The following is a 23,999-nucleotide window of genomic DNA, read 5'->3' as shown; positions in this document are numbered from 1 at the left end:
ACTCTGAACTTTTCTTTTGTTTCCCTCACTGCTTGCTCAATATACAGATTGAATAACATCAGGGACAGGCTACAACCCTGTTTCACTCCCTTCTCAACCACTGCTTCCCTTCCATGTCCCTGGACTCTTATAACTGCCATCTGGTTTCTGTACAAATTGTAAATAGCCTTTGGCTCCCTGTATTTTACCCCTGCCTCCTTCAGAATTTGAAAGAGAGTATTACAGCCAACATTGTCAAAAGCTTTCTCTAAGTCTATAAATGCTGGAAACGTTAGCTATGATTAGGTTATGCTCTGTGCAAAATTCTACCACGCAACTTCCCTTTTCATTCCTTACCCCCATTCCATATTCACCTGCAATATCAACAATAAACAATTAGTGTCATCTAATTTTGATCTTAATTTACATAAAAACATGGACATTTACATTTATTCCAATAGCTAGGTCTTAATACTAGGTATCCTGCTGTGTGTATACTTTTCAAAAGTAATCAAATATGGCAATTAGTGGCAGTCTCCCACTGCTTAACAAACATGTAAATAATGTAAGTGAATACATTTACAGATAGCTCTCACCGGGGTCTATCTGTTGACACTTTTCTGAATGTTGTATCAATTTTATTAACAGAGTTAATCAGTTTTGAAGTAGCCTTCCCACTTCTCCTAAAGTAGTATTCCACCACCCACCCAACCTTCCCAAAATCCAAGTGAATCCCTACATCACTTGCAAGCCAACCCCTTGCCACAGTGGTACCATCCCTATGGGAGACCACGGTGCAAGACCCGCCAAATCCACCCGACAAGGACCTCCTACTCCAGTCCTGACACAGGCTTAATCTACCCCATCAAAGGCCTTGCTATCTGTGAAAGCAACCATTGTTATACTAATCCTGCTGCAAGCACTGCACAGCTTTTTATGTTGGTATGACTACCAACCAACTGTCCACAAGGATGAATTGGCACTGCCATACTGTTGCCAAGAACATAATTGACAAATGTGTGGCACAACATGCAGTCGAGCACAACATGCCCAGTTTCAGTGGCTGTTTCACAACCCAGGCCATCTGAGTCCTTTCCTCCTCCACCAGCTTCTCTGAACTATGCAGATGGGCATTATCCTACAACACATCCTTTGCTCCTGTAATCATCCTGGCCTCAATCTAAGGTAACCCACTGTCCCCACACCCTCCACCCAATGGCTTTCCCTTCCTCCATCCTGTCACCTCCTCCCAATTCATGGTCCCCATGTGATCTTCAGAGTACGCCACTCCCCACCAGCCCCTACAATCATGCATTGCATGCCTAGCCCATGAACCTGCACACTCTTCCCTCCCACAGTCCTAGCTAGCAAACTGACTGCCTCCCTCTGAGCCACTAGTCACCCACCCCCAGTCCCTCCCACTGTCTCCTGCTTCCCTCTCCCTCTACCCACGCCACCTGACACTACCACCACCGCAAACACTCCATCTGCTGAGAAACAAAGCTTTGGCACTGTTAGCCCAGCTGACACCATGTTGGGGCAGAGGCATGTGTATGCATATGTGAGTGTTTTCTATTTGTATTTTAGTCCAACTGATCAAAGGATAACTCTGAAAGCTAACAAGTCTCCACTCTTTTGTGTGTGCCTAAGTCTTTGTTCTTTTGTCTATGCCTGTTGACAATTCCATGCTTCTGCTTATAAGTGATCGGTTACCTTTAGTCCAAAAGTATCTGGTGCATTACATTCATTCATGAGCTGACTTTTTTTGTAAATATTACATATTTACTTGACAAGAAAAATAATTAGAAAGAAAGATAACATACAAGAGTATTTGACCACTTATCCTATACATGCTTGCTGTTACATAACAAGAATCACTGATGAGGAATAGGAAATGTATAGTCACAGAGCAATATAAAATACCAAGCATAAAACATTTTTATTTACCAGGGTACAAAATTTTCAGTGAATCTTTTGTTTTTACAGGAGAGCTTGTGGAAGAGGTTCATCAGGAGTTCACTGATTGGATAAGTCAAGTTATTAGAGTGTATAAAGATACAAATCACATTGAATTTGAATGGCTGGTGGGCCCCATACCAGTTGAGTATGTATTTGATGTTCTCTTTGTGCAGAGTTTATTAGATATTTCTACAAGTGTTACCATAGTATTCATTCACCAATTTTTTTTCATTTTCAGTGATGATATTGGAAAGGAAATTATTACCCACATAACAACAGACTTGGTCAACAATGAAACATTTTACACTGACTCCAATGGCAGAGAAATGTTGAAAAGGGTAGTCAACTTCCGGCCCACTTGGGATTTAGAAGTTAATGAACCTATTTCAGGAAATTACTACCCTATAACTTCAAAAATAGTTATAGAGGATGCTTCTAAAGATTTAAGATTGGCTATTTTAAATGACAGAGCGCAAGGAGGATCCAGCCTGAGAAATGGAGAAGTTGAAATAATGGTGCTTTTTTAGCCAATTTCATGTTAAAATAAAACTGTGCATTTGCAATTATCAGAATTTATTTGTATGTTCAGTAGTAAATCATAAAAGAATACTTATTAAGTTAGGTGCAATAAAACTCAAAGAATCTTGAAATTAACAATTTTTGAAATGTTATATAACGTGTATTAGACATAAATAGTGTAAGGGATATAGAGACACATCCATAAGAGAACTACTCTGTTGCTGTTGTCTCAATAAAATGTCACAAATGAAAATTACAGTGGACTAAAAGTGGTCATTTTTGTTATAAAGGTGCACCGTCGTCTGTTGAATGATGATGCAAAAGGTGTTGGTGAAGCACTTGATGATGAAGCATTTGGTAAGGGCCGAATTGCTAGGGGGAAGCACTATTTGGTTGTTGGTCCAACTACAGGATCTGGAAACCTAAGTCTTGTGGCCCAAGAGAGACTATTGGCACAGGAGAAGTTGCTGAGCCCATGGGTCTTTGTTACCCCACTAAATATATCATTTGATGAATGGACTTCTTACACAACAGAGGTAATGAAATATTTATCATCAAATATAAGTTTTATAACCAAAAGACAACATTCACATATTCTGAGCTGTCTTGCCATGGAATCTGACAAATATTTTATTATTAGATCACTATCCGTAGAGGCCACCTTCAAAGATCACCAGGAATTTGCTGTATTACTAACACACACTATATGCACTGACTGTACATTGAAGCCACGAACTTAACCCTGAGCCCCCCTCTTGAACACTTTCCCTAAAGGTTTTGATTCCAAAGTAGCTGAAGTAAAATGAGATATTTTTAAGAGAACACATAAGATGACAGCAGAATAGTATAGAAAGTTTTAACCATTTTAACAATATTCAGTTCCTGAATAATGGACACTTTTCTAGGTTGGATTAACAAATCATCCTGGCTATCTCACTCACTATCTCAGATATGGATGAAACTTACCCTGTTTCATCTCTCTATAGAGATAAATAAAAATATCAAATTTTAGAATATTAACTTTTTCCATTTCAATTTTGTGGTACTTCAGACTTTGAAAGTCATGTATTTTTTCACATTCTGATGGCACAAAACAACACTTGCTAATATTTACAAAATGAATTACCATTCTTTTATTTAAAATCAAAGTGCGGGAAATTTGGAAGTTACATACCCTGTGGCGTAAGGACTGTAGAAGAAGAATCTCTTACCTTTAAGTAACACCAAAGACAATCAAGATATGAAAAAATGTATACTTCCATTTTTGTATTTTATTTGTCAAAGAAACATAATTCATGATCACATCTAAAATGAAATTAAAGCAAAAGAATAATCCCTAAAATTTTTGCAGTATAAACCTCAAAGTACAAGCTATGAATTGAGATTATAAGTTAATGGCTCTTTTGTTCCTTTGTTATCTCTTGTTTTTGTAACAAATAAGAAGTTTTAATTTTTTTCTTGAGAACTTAAAAGAGAACATTGAAATTTCAAGGGTCCTGGATAATTTATATTTGATCACCAGCATTGCTTTAAAAAATGCTCAAGTTCATTTATTTTCTAAATAGAACTGCATACTGTAGATTTAATTCATAACAGTAACTTTTTTCCTGAAAAGAGCACATACACTTCCAGTTTTAAATTCAGCCTGTTCAACAATAACAAGTGCATGAGGAATGGGAACTGCACAAATATCCTCTCGTTTGGCCCAATGGAATAGTGACAAAGATTGTCAAGGCTGCAGAAATTGTCCAGTGACATTATTTCCAATAGTATTTTGTTCAGTGATTGTCCCAAGGAACCAAAGATGGAAAGTCGATAGTTGGAAGTTTCAAATATAATGACTGAGCAAGCTGAGTTTCATTTTGCAATGGGAACAATTTTGGGAACTGGAAATTTCAAATGTAAGGTATGCCAAATGAATTACTTTGTTGGGGCTCCCTGCAGAAGAATACAGAGAACATGGGAAGTTTCTGGATAGTGACATGGAAAGGAACAAACTGAGAAATGTTCAAAAATCTCACAAAACATGATAAACAGTGTCATTCAAAAATAATAGAACACATTACAGGCAGCCAACTGGAATATGTTAAGTACTGCAGCAGTACGTTCTGAATGTCGAAAAACTTGTGGTACACATTTGAAAGAAGAATTACTAGTCAGTTACAGCTATGAAATTGAAGTTTAATCCAGCCAAAAGTACAATGAGAATTTCTTATAATTTTACGAGTTGGTATGTGATCTCTGTCAGGTGTAACAGTCAACGAAACTGATTGTGTGTGTCATTTTTTGTTAACAATGCCACAAGAATATGATAACATTGTAACTGCATTTGAGACATTCTCTACAGAAAATCTAAAGTTATGCTTCATGAAAATAGGCTCATGGATCTTAAAAGTAAACATGACAACTCTAAGAAGAAATGTGGGGATAACCAGGGGCACAATACGTGCAGAAATGGTTTCAGTCATGGGAAAACTAAATGGAAAAAAAATTCTTGAATTTTGTTGAAGGTGACAGGCACAGTTCAGGTGGATCAAAACAGTTTAATTCTAAACATTACAACTGTGGTGAATTTGGACACTAGTAATCTGACTGTAATAAAAGAAACAGAGGCTTTGCAAATTCAGTAAATTGTGATTCTCAAGAGGTTTCTGTAAGGTTGGATATGTTTTGTTTTTTTGGCTGATGCATTTAATGAATCAGTTTCCTGGTATTTGGACTCTGGTTTGAGTGAATATTCTGTGAACATCATAAAAGACGTACATAAAGTGTAAAAGCTTGGAAGACAGGTAGTCATTAATGCTGCAAAAACTGGAACACATTTTACACATTTTACTAACTTAATACATATCAAAATAGCTAGATAATGTTTTTTTAATTGGTGTTCAACTTTGCAAAAAATAAATCAACTTCAGTTTTATTGAAACATAGGGCTCAATTGATACTTGTTTAATGGTTTTGTTAAGCTTATTTTTAAGATTTCTTTTTTAAAAACCAGAAACTCAGTCTTCTTCATATATTGTGGTAATTTTATTGAAACTGTGCTTGAGGCCCAGTTTCTGGGAAAGGCCATAGGCAATTCACTGTATCTCACCTAAGAAGATGCTACAGGATAATTGTGCCATTTTAGTCACATGGTTGACAATTCTTGTTCTTGTGCAGGAGTAAGAACAGATCTTCTTGCCAAGTGGGATTTCCTGTGAAAATTTGATTTTAATCAACCATAAAGGGTAATTTTTTGTATGCTCAGCTCTTTTGATGTGCAGGTCAGTGATGCTCAGCTCTTTTGATGTACCGGTCAGTGACCTACCTGACTTCACTAAACTTAATGCCTTTCTCACATTTCGTCAGTCCCTTTAGTCCTCTGTGATATTTTTTTCTTGTCCTTGCCATCTGAAATTAGATATGACACCTTATTTAAACATAAACACCTTTTTTCTGAAATTTACAGCATGGGAAAGTATCGGCCTTCTGTTGACATTTCCCCATGTTTGCCTGTTGATATTACCCCTCTTGGATATTGTGGTGGAGACCATACTTTAATGTCATTGCTAATCGCCAAAATGTTACAAAACTCATGCTGAAAGACTCACAGGAAAACATACTGTCTGCTTACATTATAGTTATCACTGTTAAAATAATATTGAAATACTTACCTTAATTTAAGCATAAGCCAAAACTAAAAAAAAAAATCAATAAAAATTAATTTTTAGTGCCTCAATGGGACTGTCTTTTACAAGGACTCATTGTATCTGCACCCTACTTCTGACATCATCCACTATACTGCAGCACTATCTCCCAATGAATACAGTGCCACTCAGTTGACAAAACGATGTTGTCAGTATTCCTCGGGTCTCCCCTGTACCAATCTAAAATCTAAAAGTGCTTCTGAAATCTATGGGAGGAATGAACATTGGAGATACAAAGACAGTAGAATTGTGCACTATCTGTATGGGAAGCAGGCAAACAAGACTTCCACACAAACAGAAGAGAACAAGAGCAAAACATCCACAGGAGTTAGTACACAGTGATGTCATGGTTCCTGTTACTCCAATGTCTTATGACATAGAAGGTACACCACTCCATTTGTAGATGACTACACCCACCTCACAGACTTATGTCTGATGCAATAATAAATCAGAAGTACGGGAATATGTCAAACTGTATGAAACTATAGCTAATATGCTTTTAAATTTGGGGATTAGCAGCTTCCACTATAATGGCAGTGAATATTTGTCAAATAATAAATCAGAAGTACTGGAATATGATAAACAGTATGAAGCTATGGATACTATGCTTTTCAATTTGAGGATTAGCAGTTGGCAGTGAATACTTGTCAAACAACATGAAAGCTTCTTTAAACAGAAGGGATTCCAGTATGAACTAATGATGAGATACACCTCAACAAAATTGAGTGAAAGAGTTCTTATTCAGTGTGCCAACAATGCAAAATACACCTTTCAGCACTTCTGAAAAGTGAAGTTCAGACATCTCTCAGCTGTGACAGAGTTGACATAACAGCTGACTAGATGAAAAAAATGGGGCAAGTGAAGTGGTGGTGAGTGAGTGTCCTAACTTGTTTTGATTTCCACACTAAAATATTGGTGGAAGGAAAACACTAACTGACATGGTTCACTCAAGTTCTTAATCGGTGTCCTAACTTGTTTTGATTTCCACACTAAAATATTGGTGGAAGGAAAACACTAACTGACATGGTTCACACAAGTTCTTAATCGGACTCAGGACTCCTCAGGAAGTACCAAGATACACTACTGGCCATTAAAATTGCTACACCATGAAGATGACGTGCTACAGACGTGAAATTTAACTGACAGGAAGAAGATGCTGTGATATGCAAATGATTAGCTTTTCAGAGAATTCATACAAGGTTGGTGCCGGTGACAACACCTACAACGAGCTGACTTGAGGAAAGTTTCCAACAGATTTCTCATACACAAACAGCAGTTGACCAGCGTTGCCTGGTGAAACATTGTTGTGATGCCTCGTGTAAGGAGGAGAAATGTGTACCATCACGTTTCTGACTTTGATAAAGGGCAGATTGTAGCCTATCGCGATTGTGGTTTATCATATTGAGACATTGCTGCTCATGTTGGTCAAGATCCAATGACTGTTAGCAGAATATGGAATCGGTGGGTTCAGAAGGGTAATACAGAATGCTGTGCTGGATCCCAATGGCCTCGTACCACTAGCAGTCGAGATGACAGGCATCTTATCCGCATGACTGTAACGGATCATGCAGCCACATCTTGATCCCTGAGTCAACAAATTGGGACGTTTGAAAGACAACAACCATCTGCACAAACCATTCAATGATGTTTGCAGCAGCTTGGACTATCAGCTCGGAGACCGTGGCTGCGGTTACCCTCGATACTGCATCACAGACAGGAACACCTGTGATGGTGTACTCAGCGATGAACCTGGGTACACAAATGGCGAAATGTCATTTTTTCGGATGAATCCAGGTTCTGTTTGGTCGCATCCGTGTTTGGTGACATCACGGTGAACACACATTAGAAGCATGTATTCGTCATCGCCTTACTGACGTATCATCCAGCGTGATGGTATGGGGTGCCATTGGTTACACATCTCGGTCACCTCTTGTTCACATTGATGGCACTTTGAACAGTGGACGTTACATTTCAGATGTGTTATGACCTGTGGCTCTACCCTTCGTTTGATCCCTGTGGAACCCTACATTTCAACAGGATAATCGATGACCACGTTTTGCAGGTCCTGTATGGGCCTTTCCAGATACAGAAAATGTTTGACTGCTGCCCTGGCCAGCACATTCCTCAGATCTCTCACTAATTGAAAACATCTGGCCAATGGTGGCTGAGCAACTGGCTCATCACAATACACCAGTCACTACTCTTGATGAACTGTGGTATCGTGTTGAAGCTGCATGGGCAGCTGTACCTGTACACGTCATCCAAGCTCTGTTTGACTCAATGCCCAGGCATATCAAGGCCATTATTATGTCCAGAGGTGGTTGTTGTGGGTACTGATTTCTCAGGATCTATGCACCCAAATTGGGTGTAATGTAATCACATGTCAGTTCTAGTATAATATATTTGCCCAATGAATACCCTTTTATCATCTGCATTTCTTCTCGGTGTAGCAATTTTAATGGGTAGTAGTGTAAAAGCATGACACTGAGCTATGCTGCCAGAGCCAGCCTCTAACTTCAAGATGAAGACCATTTGTTGTACACGGAGATGCAGCCTGTCACCTATTGTACATTTATGCTCCAAAAGCTGCAAGCATCTGCTTGAGCATAAGATTATATACTGATTTTCTGTGATCTTCCTGGCATGGAGTCACCTCCTGAGTGCACCTATCTCCCTGGTGAGATGTGTGTTTGAATCCAAACAGGTTGCTGCCTGGCTACCCTGTTGCTGCACTCAGTTCCTCACGGAATTCGCTGTCTCTCATCCCTGCTCAGGGCAGGACGATACCTTTGGCATCAACCATGTTGGGGACTACAGTGTGTTGACCTTCCCTGTGCTGTATTCCATGGCTCAAAGCAGGCCAGCAGCCTTGGCAGGGCTGCCACCCGTCAGCTGTGGTGTGCAGTCTCTGCCAGTTACTCTGTCCCGCTGATGTCACCGGATGATGCTGCATACGCAAGCCGCTGTCCTGACATATGTGCTGATGGTGGCAACTCATCATATCGTCCTGTGGTTAATGGCTGCCCTTCCAATGGAGACTGTACCTCTGTACAAACCTGAATAAAAGACTGATTCAGTCAAGGTTACCTTACCCACTGCTTGCTTCCAGTCTGCACCAACACTCTCAATCCATGTCCACACAAAGGAAGCAGTGCCTCATCCTGAATTTTGCTCATCCATTTCTTCCACTACCATTGGGGTAATCATGTGGTTCCAACAGTAGAAACACTAAAATTTTTTTGGTCAGAAACAGTACAGACTTCAGTTTACTTAATCAACAGAACACCAACGTTTGCATTAAAAATGATGGTTCCTGCTACTATGTGGCATGGTGCAATACCATAGTTGCAGAAGCTGAAAGTGTTTGGTTGTGTAAAATGTTTATGACTTTCTGGAAAAGTGATTGCCAGAATATATAAATGATGGAGTTAACATTGATGAAGAAAATGTCAATGACAGCAGAAATGACTCCATATCAAGTGATAATGATGCTGAAGATATGAAATCTCATGAAATCTGCACAAGTGTAAGAAAAATAAAATGACCAGCATTGATGGAAGATGGTGCTATATTTGCACTACATGCAGAATTGCACATTGAGACATTGCACACTGCAGACACTTTCAGGTACATCTTCAGCAGAGCATTCAAAGAAGAATGGCTTCACGCTATAGTAGAAGAGATGTGAACAATAAATAAACACGTGATGTGGACACTATGTGAATGAACTAAAAACAAGAAGGTGCTGACACTAAGTGGGTTTTTAAACTGAAATGTGATGATGTACGCAACATGGGGATGAGTAGGAAGAACAAACCTGTAATCTTTGGTTATAGTGTTGTGCTTGACACAGTTGGGTCATTTAAATATCTAGGCATAACATTTCAAAGTGATATGAAATGGAACAAGTAGCTGAATGGTCAACTTTGTGTCAATCTGAAGATAATGAATTTGAGCTTTCTATGGTTAAGCTGCCTGAACTAAACTATATAATTATAAATGTATACAGAGCACCAAGTAGAAATATTCCAAATTTTATGACCAAATTAGAAGTTCTGCTGAATAGTGCCAGCTCATTAAATATGAGAATAATACTTCGTGGCGATTTTAACATTGCTTTATCAAAAAACAGTAATGCTAAACTTGATTTGTTAAACATGACCAAATCCTTTAATATGATCCCCACAATACACTCTCCAACAAGATCAACAGAGCATACTGATTCAATAATTGATCAAATCATCATAATTGATCAAATCATCTACATGTTACAAATTCACTGGCGAAGTACTGAGCATGGGATACAGTGACCATGATGCTCAGCTACTGAGCGTTGACATGGAAAATAGTAAAATCAGCCCCAAAAAAGTATTTCAAAGAAGAAACTTTTCAGATAGCAATATTAGGATTTTTAACTTCCTATTAGCTAAGGAAAATTGGGACAGTGTTTACATGCAAACAACTGTTGATAATATGTTCTTAAGCTTCCATAACATCTTCCTTTATTACTTTAATACAGCATTTTCTCTTGAAACAAAAACTTAGAGCAATCAAAATAGAAAGTCGTGGGTAACAAAAGGAATCAAAATTTCTAGTGAGAGAAACAGATTTCTCCAATATTGCTCCAAAAAATACATAGTCACTGAAGAATTTTCTGACTATTGTAAAGCCTACAAAAAAACTTATCTTAGAGTGATTAGACAGGCAAAACTTTTATGGAATGACAATTTCATAAGAAACTCTTCAAACAAAATGAAAGCTATGTGGAAAGTTATTAAAAAAGAAACTTGTAGTTCAACACCTAAAAAGGAAAACATTTCTCTAACACTTAATGACTCTAAGGTCACAGATCCATACATAGTTGTAAACAAGTTCAATGAATATTTCACCTCACTAGCAGAAGATCTCATTCAGGCAAACTGCAAGGTATCGTTCTTCAATTCCACCAATACGTCAAACAGCACTAATGCTACAATGTTTGTTTATGAAACAAACCCTGATGAAATTATGAACATAATAAAATTGTTACGCAATAAACTCTCTAGTGGCTATGATGAAGTACCTGACCTCATATTAAAGGTATGTGCTCCCCATATAGTAAAGCCATTATCAACCATCTACAACCAATCATTAAAAACTGGCATTTTTCCAGATGCTCTCAAAATAGCTAAAGTCTCACCATTACTAAAGAAAGGTTCCACTGATGTAGTATCCAATTATAGACCATTATCCATATTAAGCATCTTTTCAAAAATCCTGGAAAAACTTTTTTATGACAGGCTTATAAATTTCATAAAAAACCACGCACCAATCAGCATTCAACAACATGGTTTTAGTAAATCTTTATCCACCCAGACAGCAATTTTTGAACTGTTGGACCACATACTGAAATCAATTGACCAACATAATATAGCTGCAGGTATCTTCTTAGATCTCTCTAAAGCCTTTGACGTACTAGATCATAAAATACTGCTTGCTAAATTGGAAAGAAGAGGAATAAGAGGTGTGGCTCACAACTGGCTATGCTCTTACCTACAAAACCGCAGACAGAAGGTATCACTTCAATACGATATTAATGTACAGAATAAAATAAATAACACAGTTTTCCTCTCGGAGGAAAGAACAATAAGATATGGTGTTCCCCAGGGTTCTGTTCTAGGGCCATTACTTTTCCTCATTTACATAGATGATCTTGTTGAACGTATGAGCCCACAAAAAACTATCCTGTTTGCTGATGATACAAGCGTAGTGTTGACTGGATCTATCCCTGAAACCCTTCAGACAATATCTGATAACTCTATGAAAAAACTTTCTGAGTGGTTTAACAAAAATGGCCTAATTGGTAATAGTGGGAAAACTGTATGTATAAGTTCCATCTAATTCCCACATCCAGTCAAAAAACTATCCAAGTAAAGTTAAATAATGATAAAATTGAAAATGTAAATGCAACAAAATTTTTGGGTCTATGGGTCCAACAAAATTTAAAATGGGACACACATATAAACAACTTATCAAAGAAACTCTCATCATTGTGCTATGGACTAAGAATACTAAAATCTACTACAAGTAAATCCACACTAATGCAAGCATACCATGCGCAGTTCCACTCATTGCTCCGCTATGGAATCATCTTTTGGGAAAATTCAACTCACAGCACAAATATATTTAAACTACAAAAAAGAGCACTGAGGATAATCTGTGGCCTCAAAAAGCTGGAATCCTGTAAATGTCAATTTATAAAACTTAATGTTCTAAGCATCCCATCCCTATTCATTCAAGAAACAATCCTATTCACCAGGGAATACCTCTCAAGAACAGGCAAATTAATCCAAAACAATGATATACACACTCATTATACCAGAGGGCAATCTAATATCCATCAAATTTTTTCAAGGACATCATCATACCAAAAATATATAACTCCTCTGGGTGTTGTATTACACAATAAAATTCCAGAACAAATAAAAACTGCTCCAGATCCAATATTTAAAAATAAACTAAAGGCATTTCTGACAAAGCACTGTTTCTACTCAGTACAAGAATTCCTGGAAATGAAAAATTATAAAGTTCCTTTGTAAAATACTGTGATTAGAGAAAACATTCTGTAGGCAAAATAATAACCTAATTTCTACTACACACAACTATGTTTCAGTTTCACTTCGCAAAATTTTTCAACTCGCTTTTTGAATGTACAAGTACACATTCTATCAGTATTAAAACTTAATTGTCTGTGAAATCTCAATGTTAATTTCATGTTTAATGTAGTTTTTAAATGACATTGTCCTTCTGTTGTGTTTCCAGTTGACATTTTTCACTATTCGGTAATCTCAGTGATTATTTGTGTAAATTTAAAGTAGCACTACATTGCCTACATGTTTCTTAGTTCCCTATGTAAATTGTTTGTATTCTCTGTATGTGAAGTTACTATATTCATCAATGAACAATTTTGTGTACATTTTTTTAAATGATATTTGTTAAGAAAAATGACTTGTCCTTATATCATGTGTACTTTGTACAATATGTGATCCACAGGATAAATAAATAAATACAAATACAATACAATACAATTGGGAGAATGATAGGAAATAGCGGTTCACCTGTACAGGGGGCCACATACAGGACACAGGTGGGACTTATTCTTGATTACTGCTTGAGAATTTGGGATTTGTACAGGTCAGATTGAAGGAAGACAACGAAGCAATTCAAGGGCGGGCATCTAGATTTGTTACTGGTAGGTTTGAGCAACACTTTAAGTGTTATGGAGATGTTTTGGTAACTCAAATGGGAATCCCTGTAGGGAAGACAACATTCTTTTAGAGAAACACTACTGAGAAAATTTAGGGAACCGGCATTTTAAGCTGACCATCAAATAGTTCTACTGCTGCCAATGTCCATTGCATGTAAGGACCATGAACATAAGATTTGAGAAATAGGGCTCATATGGAGGCATATAGATAGTCGTTTTTCCCTCGCTCTATTTGCAAATGATACAGAAAAGGAAAAGACTAGTAGTGGTACAGGGTACACACTGCCTCACACTATACAGTGGCTTTCATAGTATCGATGTAGAGGTAGATGTAGATTAGTAGTTATAAAGCTAAGTTAGTTACTCGTGGTTGTTCTCACAGGAAAAGTTTTCACTAAAATGAGACATATGCTCCTGCTGCAATGTTAACAGCTCTGAGAACATTACTTACTGTCACTATGATTTTATTGGTCCTATAAATTAGCTTTTATATAGATATGTAATTGTAACATAGGACACATCATTAAGTCCACAGTCTAGAAGATACATACATATAATGGTTTATACAGTAAATACATATAATATAGATAATGTTACATAACACACAATGATTTACAATACATAATCTTTTGCAATACACAGTGTTACACTATACACAGTGATTTTAAACAAATCATCTTTTACAATACATGAAGTTAATCAGTACATAGTAATTTACAGTACCAGAGTATTAAAACTAAAATTTTGTGACCTAATATGGGGTGTGATTAAAAACTAATGGGAATTCAGAATGTGTTGTGCAATGCATGCCTTCAATGCCGCTAAGTCTGCAAACAGAACACTGAACACATCATCTTTCAGATGGCCCCACAGCCAGAAGTCGCATGGATTAAGGTCAGGTGATCGGGATGGCCATGCTGTAGGTAAATGGCCACTGCTAGTTGTAGCATTTCCAAAATGGTGCTTCAGCAGCTGCTTAACCAGATTTGCAGTGTGCAGAGGTGCACCATCTCTCATAAAAATGATCCCATCCACACATCCACACTGTTGGAGAGGTGATGTGGTTTCACAAAAGACACTCATAGCACTTGGCAGTGACGGTACAGGTAACAAGACCAGAAGCACCTGTCTCTTTGAAAAAATATGGTCCTATGATAAATGATGCCGTAAGCCCACACCACACACAGGCCTTTTGAAGATGAAGTGGTACTGATTGATTTGCGTGTGACTTTTCTGTTGCCCATATTCAACAATTCTGTGTATTGACTTATCCTGTCACATGGAAGAGGGCTTCATCTGACTGAAAAATCTTCCACGGCCAATCATCGCCCATTTCCATGCAAGCACGTAATTCTAAAGCAAAAGTCTCTCTTGCTGGCATGTCAACAGGAAGCAACTTGAGAACACGGGTAACTTTGAATGGATAGTAAAGAGGGATGTTTCATAGGATTTTACACACTGTGCTCGCGGGTATGTCCAATGTTCGGGCAATTCTCTGTACACTACACGTTTGCACACCACCACTCGTCTCCTCCTGCATTGCTGTGACCACTGCTTCCACTGACATTGAATCAATTTGTATCCTCCCAATAGCATGTTGCACACCAAAAGGACCCGTCTTTTCAAATTTACAAATAATTTTCTCCAGACCCACGGCAATCATCAAACCGATGCCATTTTTCAAACCCTTCAGTGTCCGGAACCTCTGCAGAGTGACGTGTACACAGTCATCATTCTTGTAATGCAGCTTTACTAGAAGAGCGTGATCCTGCATTGAGACAGTCATGGAGAACGTGTACCCGCCGTTTTCTGCATATTCTGACACATACTGTGCAATCTATTGATCAATTTTCACACTATTTTTTTTTTCATTTGCCACATGTTTTCTCCCTTCCGGATAATATTCCATCGCAATTTGACATCATTCTGACCAGTGGTGTTATTTCTACAGCGTTTTGAAAGTTTAACTTTAATTATAATCACTCTGTATATTTGTTTGTTTATAATTCGGTACCACTGCAGTAGAGTAAGCATTTAATCTAAATGTCAATTATTTCATTTTGTTTGAATCATTTCTGAAAGAACTTTCTGGTAACTCTACTTAATTTGCATCACAATTCTTGATTGTTTATTTTTTGGTGGTATTCTCAAGTATTTTAGCTTTATTCTTGTATTGCTGTATTTTGTGGTCATATTTCATGTGCTTTTGCTTTCTGAACAATAGACTGAAGCATTTTACAATACTGATAGCATTGAAGTTTTAACTCTTATGACCACTGCTTTTTCTCTGAGTTGGATCAGCTATTTTTGAAAAGAGTAAACTTATATAAATGCTTAGTAAATAGTATTAGATAAATACTGTAGTTGGAATGTTCAAGAGGAATATCAGTGGCTTTTTCCTAACAGTGGCTTTACTCCTAATATATGTATACGAAGCAATCTGTTAGTAATTCTTCATTATGTATACAAAACAAAGTGTATGTATTAAAAAATGCTGTGACTTGCTAACGGGAAAGCGCTGGTAGATAGGCACAATAAAAAATACACAAACACACACACAAATATCAAGATTTCGTAACCCATGGTTGCTTCATCAGGAGAGATGGAAGGAGAGGGAAAGACGAAAGGATGTGGGTTTTTAGGGAGAGGGTAAGGAGTCATTCCAATCCCGGGAGCTGAAAGACTTACCTTAGGGGGGAAAAGCGACAGGTATACACTCGCACACACACACACACACACACACATATCCATCCGCACATATACAGACACAAAGAAACAAAGTGTATGTGTGTATGTCCAGGAGCTCCTCCCAAACCCCTGGACTGATTTCAACCAATTTGGCACAGAAACAGCAGTTCTCATGATTATCAGCACATTGGGTATACAACCTCATAGCTCCAGTAGAAGGGGAGATACAGGCAAAAAAGTGTTTTTCCAGCCCCTAGTGTATAGGCTGTCCTCCACTATGGGGATGTTGTGTGGGAACAGTATCGGTCTTCCAAATCAAATGCCAGCCCCTGACATGTAGCAGCCCTGCATGACAGGTGTGATTTGTTGAAGTAGTATTGGCCCGCTTTACTGACTTGTTTTGCATGGTGACCTCTACGTCATGGGCAAATAAATGACTTTTAAGTCACTGATGTCTAGCCTGTCCTGCATGACAGGTGTGTTATGGGAGTAGTATCAATCTGCTTTGATGAATTGTACTGCAGGGGCTACATGGCTGATGAGAATGGGTGGGGACCGGTTGAAATGGATAGAGGAGGGGACAGAGAGAGTGAGGGGAGGATAAAATGGACAGAGAGGGGGTGGAGGATAAAATGGAGAGAGAGAGGGAGGATGAGGGGGAGATGCTTGAAGCAGGTGGGAGGTGTTGAGAGATAGTGAGCAGCTGGAAAGGGAAGAGGGGGAGGCAGAGTTGAAAAGGGAGAGGGGGTGGAGGAAATGGTCAGAGGGAGGTTGGTTAGAAAGAGGGGTGGAGGAAATGGACAAAGAGAGGGGGACGAGGAGATGAAGAGATAGACAGAGTGGGAAGGAGGGGATTGATAGGATGAAGTGGGAGGATGTGGTGGACAGAGGGAGGAAGAGGGGGGACAAAGAGGAGGGAGGAGGAAAGAGGAGGAAGGAGGAATAGTATTCAATATACCTATTAAAAGAATATGTGGGCAGAGATAGCAGTCATTTGTGTGTGTGTGCTGGTTTGCTGGTGTGATTTCGTGTGTGTGTGTGTGTGTGTGTGTGTGTGTGTGTGTGTGTGTGTGTGTGTGTGTGTGTCTGTGTGTGCATTTTTTCCTTTCTGAAAAATGCTTTTGCTGAAAGCTCAAGTGCATAACAGTCTTTTTGTTGTGCCTGTTTGCAGCTCAACATGTCATCTCTACAATAAGTAGAAATCTATCCTTTTCATAATATTGTTTGTATATGAGACCCTTTTCTTGAATTACTGACTATTTGCATACTGTCTGTAGTTTTTTGAATCATTAAATATCATTACAAGTGAATGTTTAGAATGCCTTGTAACAGGATACCTATGATCTGCTTCAATCAGTATCATGTATTACTTTTCTGGGAAAAGAGGCCCCAAAAGTCAGAAAAGGAATAGTAGCAGAAATTGAGAAAAAGAACAGTTAAATGCTGTAGACATTGTTGGTTTGGCTACATGTCAGTGACCTCTGTGAAGAAAAACCTTGAATGAGTGTCTTATAACCCTGAATCAGTTGTAGTCTCTGATAATTTAATTTAAATTATATCTAATTATTACATGAGACTCTGCTATGTAGGAAATTTAAAGCCAGTTGTAAATATTACCTGGCAACAGAGATTTTTGCTTTATAAGTACTTACTTCCAACAGACAAAGTTCATCACATTCACAAAGTTCCTCTTTACATGGCAAGTTGTGGTTGGCATCGCATTTCCCTTTGACATTCTTGTATTGATCCCTAGCTACCATACTTTACAAAAATTGTATTTGATGATATTCATGAGGTCCAACAACGTCCACAGCATTTAACTGTTGGAAGCTCTGTGTGAATCCTGTGCTGTGTATGATCCTCTAAGCTTATAAAACAGCTATTCAGACTGTAGGTTCTTTGGTTCTATTATCAACTCAATACATTACATTAATTTATTATGTTTTTCCTCATGTGTAACTACAGTGTGTAATTTTGTAATGTTGTGTCCGAGGCATGATAATAATAATAATAATAATAATAATAGTGATATATAAACAATGTGTGAGACTTGATTTTAAATTATATATAAAATTGGCACATATTTAGTTATGGCTCATTTGAGATGTTCCATTCCAGTTCTCAGGAGTCTTCCAAAATGTACCAGAAAACGTTCACATTTTAACTTTGGAACCATGGAAAAATAATACAGTACTATTGCGGCTAGAACATATACTTGAAAATAATGAAGATCCTATCCTTTCAAATGCCACTGTAGTAAATTTGGAGGTATGTATCTACAGAGTACAGAGTCAGTATTTTCAATACATATGAATATCCTTCTGTAAAACATGTGCAAAAGTAAATGTATTTGTTTGTTTAGCAAATGTAGTTGTTTCTGTTTGCTTCTCCACTGTTGTCACAAGTGGAAGGCAATTTAAGGCATGAATGCTAGTCCCATATTTCCAATCCCTCAGCCATTTGCTATTCTTAACATGCAACCATTTAATGGTCCTTTTCTCTATTGCTGTCTTATAACCCTGAATCAGTTGTAGTCTCTGATAATTTAATTTTAATTATTTCTAATTATTAGATGAGACTCTGCTATTTAGGAAATTTAAAGCTAGTTGTAAATATTAGCTAGCAACAGAGATTTTTCCTTTATAACTACTTACTAATTCTACCACTATCTTGGTCTACTTCACTTGATAACTACACATTTGTGTGTTGCTATTGAGCTACCCTTCCCTTCGGGCATGGATCCAGACTGACTATTCCTAATTCTCTACTATCGAACATTCAATCTAAACTTTTCATTTATACACATTATTACAGAAGAATATTAACTAAAAATTAAGGAAACAATAACTTCCTAACTAATTATGATAATAACATATATGCACATGTGGTAAATGAACATCCTGAAGCGACCTTGAATCTTGCCTGTATTATATAATCGCTAATGTTGCGGAAAAAAGAAGCATAAATGCAGTAAACTCTGTTAATGAAGCCATGTGCTCAGCTTCCATTTCGTTACAAGATCGAACATGTGCAACTAAGGAACTGATAGAAATTAATTACTGCTATTGCAATATACGTGTGTTTAAAGGTGTTTCATGCATTAAATGCAGGACTGTTTATCATTACAGCTGTACGAATGTTAGCGAAAAGCAAAAAATCTGGCTATGTCAAAGATGCTGTAAACAAGGAAAAGGTCAAACATTTAACAGTAAAGACGAAGTTATCTCGATCATATTCGAAGAGTTTCAACTTCTCAAACATCAATATGATGCATTACTGGAAAAATACCTACAAAGTGAACCTGGAATACGTAACACTCGCACTCTTCTTTCTAATTCAAAACAAAATACAGTAACTAATAGTCCTAGAGTGCACAATTTGAAACCAGCAACCGTTAGTGTCAATATTCTGCCAAAAAACAATACTGCTGCAAAAAAAGGCACAACAGAACGGAGTGGAACGTCCTTCAACTGCATGAAAACAGTTACTGGTAGTCAAACGATTCAGATCAAGCATAAAAACAATATACTGCTGTTATCTGATAGTCATGGGCGTGGGTGTGCATCACTCTTAAATGCATCTTTCAATTACAGCACGTCAGCAGTAGTAAAACCAAATGCATGCTTTGGAAATGTTGTCAGGGAAGCAGTCGAACTCTCCAGGGGTGAAGCCTTCACTTTGGACGACTTAGTGGTAATTATTGCAGGTTTTAATGACAGTAACAGAAGCACAGCAGTTTTTAAAATGAGTGTACAAAGATTAATTTCAAGAATGCGTCATACTAGGCTGCTACTGTGTACAATCCCATACAGATATGATAAGCCAGAAAACAACTATATGGTGTACAATCTTAACTGTATTATAATGGACCTGGCATCTCCATGTACAAACATCACTGTAATCGACTTGAACCAACTTCTACATAGAGAAGACTACACAAAACATGGGATGCATCTCAACGCAGAAGGAAAACAGGAAGTATGCAAAACTATCACTACTTCTGCTAGGTGCACATGGAGGGCAACATTGACAAAGGTAGCTACCTCCTCAGTAAACTGCAGTCATATGATGACACCAGTTTTGGGACAGGGTGTTCATATGATAAACAGAAGCGACACTGTTATCCAGTCCACTTCACAGCAGAGAAGAAAGTCACCAGAAACTGTCAGTGCACCAACTACACATATAAACAGAAGTGAAACCATTATCCGGTCCACTTCCCAGCAAAGAAGAAAGTATCCAGGAACTGTCAGCACATCATCTACACATATAAATGTCATGTTGTCATCTCCAGGTCAAATGGGCCAGTTAAAAGGAGGTTTTCAGTCAGTGAATAAGAACATTCAAAGAGCAGATGATTTAAATGTAAGTGTGCAGCCATTGAGTGTAAGCAATCAAGCTGTAAAAGTGAGAAAAGGAAGTACGCAAGACATGAGTGAAAACAAACAAGCTACTGTACACGCATCTTCTAGAGTGAGGAAAGTTCCACAGAGGAGCAGTGATTTTTTATGGATGGCACCAGGGAAATCATCTCATCATCATCTGGATCCAACACGATCAAGAAACTAGCCAGAGATGTAAGAACACAATCAACAAGTGACAGAAGAACATACAAGCAAAGTGAACAAACTGATATACTGCTACAGAGGAATCCAGACCTATGACTTTGTGAGGATGACTCATTATTATTTGTACATATAAATATCAGGTCATTAAGAAACAAAACTGATGACCTGAGTTTTTTGTTAGGGGTGAACAAGAATATTATATTATGTATCAATGAACACTGGTTAAGTGAAGACCAACTGCAGTTATATGTACCCCCAAGCTTTGATTTACTAACAGGTTATTGTAGACCAACACCCAACTATGGGGGAGCCTCTATATATGTCAGTAGTCTTGGATTACAGCACCCTTAGCATTAATGATTACTGTACAGAAAATGTACTGGAAATTGCAGCAATGTTACTGCACATGTTAAAACTCATAATTGTGTCTGTATACCGCACACCTGATAATGATGTTGAAGTATTTGCACAGGCCTTACAGAAACTGGTACTATACCTCGATAAGTGACCTAAATATAGGATTTTAATTTTTGGTGACATAAATGTTGATATACGGCAGAACACACCTAAAGAACTTAATCTTCTGAATATGCTAAGATCACATGACCTGCACTGCATTAATGAAAACCCAAAAAGACAGTCTGCCTGCCTTGATAATGTAATCACAAATGTTGAGACAAATCGGTATGAACTAGGGCTATTCAATAGTCATTTTTTATTAGACCATAAAGGCATTTTGTTAAAATTGATAAAAAAAAGAGCCAGCATCTGTCTCCAATAAAATTAAGTACATTAGGAATGAGAAATCTGCCAGAAAGTTAAGTACATTAGGCTTTTGAATGAAGAGAACATTGATACCTACAGAACACAAATAAAGATGACATTCTGCTGGAAAGTAATCATATTGAAAAAGCATTTACATTATTCATTAGTGCATTGTCAGATACATTTAAAACTTGTTGCCCTAAAGTAATGAGAAAAAATAAGGGAACTTTGAGGAAACATGGTCTCACATCAGTGCATAACTGGTTCACACCTGACCTACACAGGCTCAGAACCCTGTTAACGATTTCCTATGACAAATCAAAAAATAGTGAAGCCAAAAAAGCAAACTACATAATTTTGAGGAACAAATACAAGGCAGAAATTAGGTTAAGCAAGTGCAAGGCAAATGATGATTATATTAATAAGTCCCAAAATAAATACAAAGCAGCCTGGACTGTTATCAAGTCTCATCTGGGTAGAAATAAGGATGTTAACAAAAATAACTCATGATGCTTGTATCAGACCGGATGATTTCAACACCTTCTTCATTAATGCTGCCAGTATGAATAACAGTGCTGCAAATGAACATATCCATAAATGTGACAACAACCATACCTCAAATAATATAAATTCATTTCTACAAAATTTTGAGGATATGGTTCCTGTGTTTAAATGGAAAGAAGTAAAAGTAACAGATATTAAAACTGCAATAGCAAAATTAAGTTACTCAAAATCAGAAGACATTTATGGTCTCTCTAATTTTGTAATTAAAAAAAATAGCAGATGTAATAGCACATCCACTCTGTTCTCTTATGAACCGGATGTTTGTCAGTGGCTGTTTCACTTCATCCTTAAAAATGGCAGTTGTTACTCCACTGCACAAGAAAGGTGACAAGTCTTGTCCTAATAATTACCGTCCAATCTCCCTTGTACCCATCATATAAAAAGTAGTGGAATACTGCATACAGCTCAAAATCAGTCAGCATCTGTCTGTGAATTTTATTCTCAGTGACTCTCAGTATGGCTTCAGGTCTGGCCTGTCAATGGCAAAAGCAGTTGAAGATGTTGTTTCATATATACTGCCGTCATTCAAATCAGAATTATCGGTTAATGCCACTCTTGTGGACCTCAGCAAGGCATTTGACTCTGTCAGTCACAGGATACTACTAGAAAAACTGCACTACTAAGGTATTAGAGGCTCAGAACTATCTCTGATCAGATCCTACATGAGTGACAGAAAATAAATTGTGCATTTTAACAATATGAGGTCAAATGTCTTGGATATCATGCAGGGTGTACCACAAGGCTCTGTGTTTGGACCTTTACTTTTTATAATATATGTAAATGACTTGCCCAGCACCATGTTATGTAAATCCGCACTCTATGCAGATGACACAACTTTTGTTACAGCAGGGAAAGATTTAGGAAAATTAAATGAGGAAAGTGAGGCTCATCTCAGAGCAGCCATTAAGTGGTTCCAACTCAATGACTTGCATATAAATCATGATATAACTGTAAATATTCTTTTTAGCTTGTGTGTTAAGAGTGATAAGATTGATTGTGTCTCAGCTAAACTACTTGGGCTCTATCTTGACTCAAAATTAACATGGAAGAGTCATAACGATTATATTTGTACTAAGTTAGCACGTGTGACATATTTGTTAGGTAAACTAAGGTCATGTGTTAGTGGTAAGTTATTACTCAATGCATACTATTCCTTTTTCCACACCCATTTAACATATGCCACTTTGTTTGGCAAAAGAAGGCAGTCAGATGCATCCATGGAGACAGAAATAATGAGTCTTGTAGACCATATTTCAAAAATCTAAAAATACTAACAGTTGCAGCCCTCTTTATACTAAGTTGGTTGATACACACAAAAGAAAACCAACACAGTCACAAACTATGGCAATCTATCCATCACCATGACACACGTATAAAACAGTAAATTGACATCCCAGTTGCTAGGCTAAAGAAAACACAAGATAGTTACAGGTACATTGGAGTAAAACTATTCAACATGTTGCCAATAGAGGCACATAATGTGTCACTCAATGAGTTTAAAAGTGTCACAAAGAAATGGCTTATAGAAAAAGCTTTTTTATACAATAAAAGAGTTTACAATGTGCACTAAAGATGATCTTATACATGTAAATATAATGCAAATACCTTGCGCAGCATCAAGGACAAATTTTTGTATCTTATTAGACAATAATGATCTACAATATATTACACCATTTCTGTTAGTTATGTAAACTGTATATGTACACAAATGACGACATCAATTGCAATTTTTAATGCCTAAAGATGGATAATAAAATAAATAAACTTGGTATAACTATCTATAGTGATGCTACTATACTAGCCTTTCTTGTGTGATTGGGAGTATTCAGGACAATACAATTCCAGACGAAACTATTTTAATTAATCATGGATCTTCATATTATCTCTATTACTGAACCAATTTTCTGTGAGTAGGCAAGACTCAGAATCAGTTAAATTTCTTGTTTACACAAAACATTAACTGATTTAATCCCTGTCGTTTACATTACTTTGAGAAACATTCACTTACCAAGTACTGATACA

The 23,999-nt window shown here is 37.4% G+C and overlaps 1 protein-coding gene across 1 annotated transcript in view; it reads left to right on the top strand.

The window, feature by feature from the left end:
• The window catches only part of LOC126095157 (lysosomal alpha-mannosidase-like), a 229,223-nt gene that overhangs the window by 175,266 nt on the left and 29,958 nt on the right, over positions 1–23,999 (top strand). Inside the window, exons 13-16 of the mRNA XM_049909883.1 lie at positions 1,966–2,083; positions 2,177–2,453; positions 2,748–2,993; positions 18,199–18,348. Coding sequence (XP_049765840.1) covers positions 1,966–2,083; positions 2,177–2,453; positions 2,748–2,993; positions 18,199–18,348 — 791 coding nt within the window. The remainder of the gene's footprint in view (positions 1–1,965; positions 2,084–2,176; positions 2,454–2,747; positions 2,994–18,198; positions 18,349–23,999) is intronic.

This window comes from Schistocerca cancellata, chromosome 1, assembly GCF_023864275.1.
Source record: "Schistocerca cancellata isolate TAMUIC-IGC-003103 chromosome 1, iqSchCanc2.1, whole genome shotgun sequence".
Classification (NCBI taxonomy): Eukaryota; Metazoa; Arthropoda; class Insecta; order Orthoptera; family Acrididae; genus Schistocerca; species Schistocerca cancellata.
Note: the sequence above shows the minus strand (reverse complement) of the source record. Positions and strands in the feature narration are given on the sequence as shown.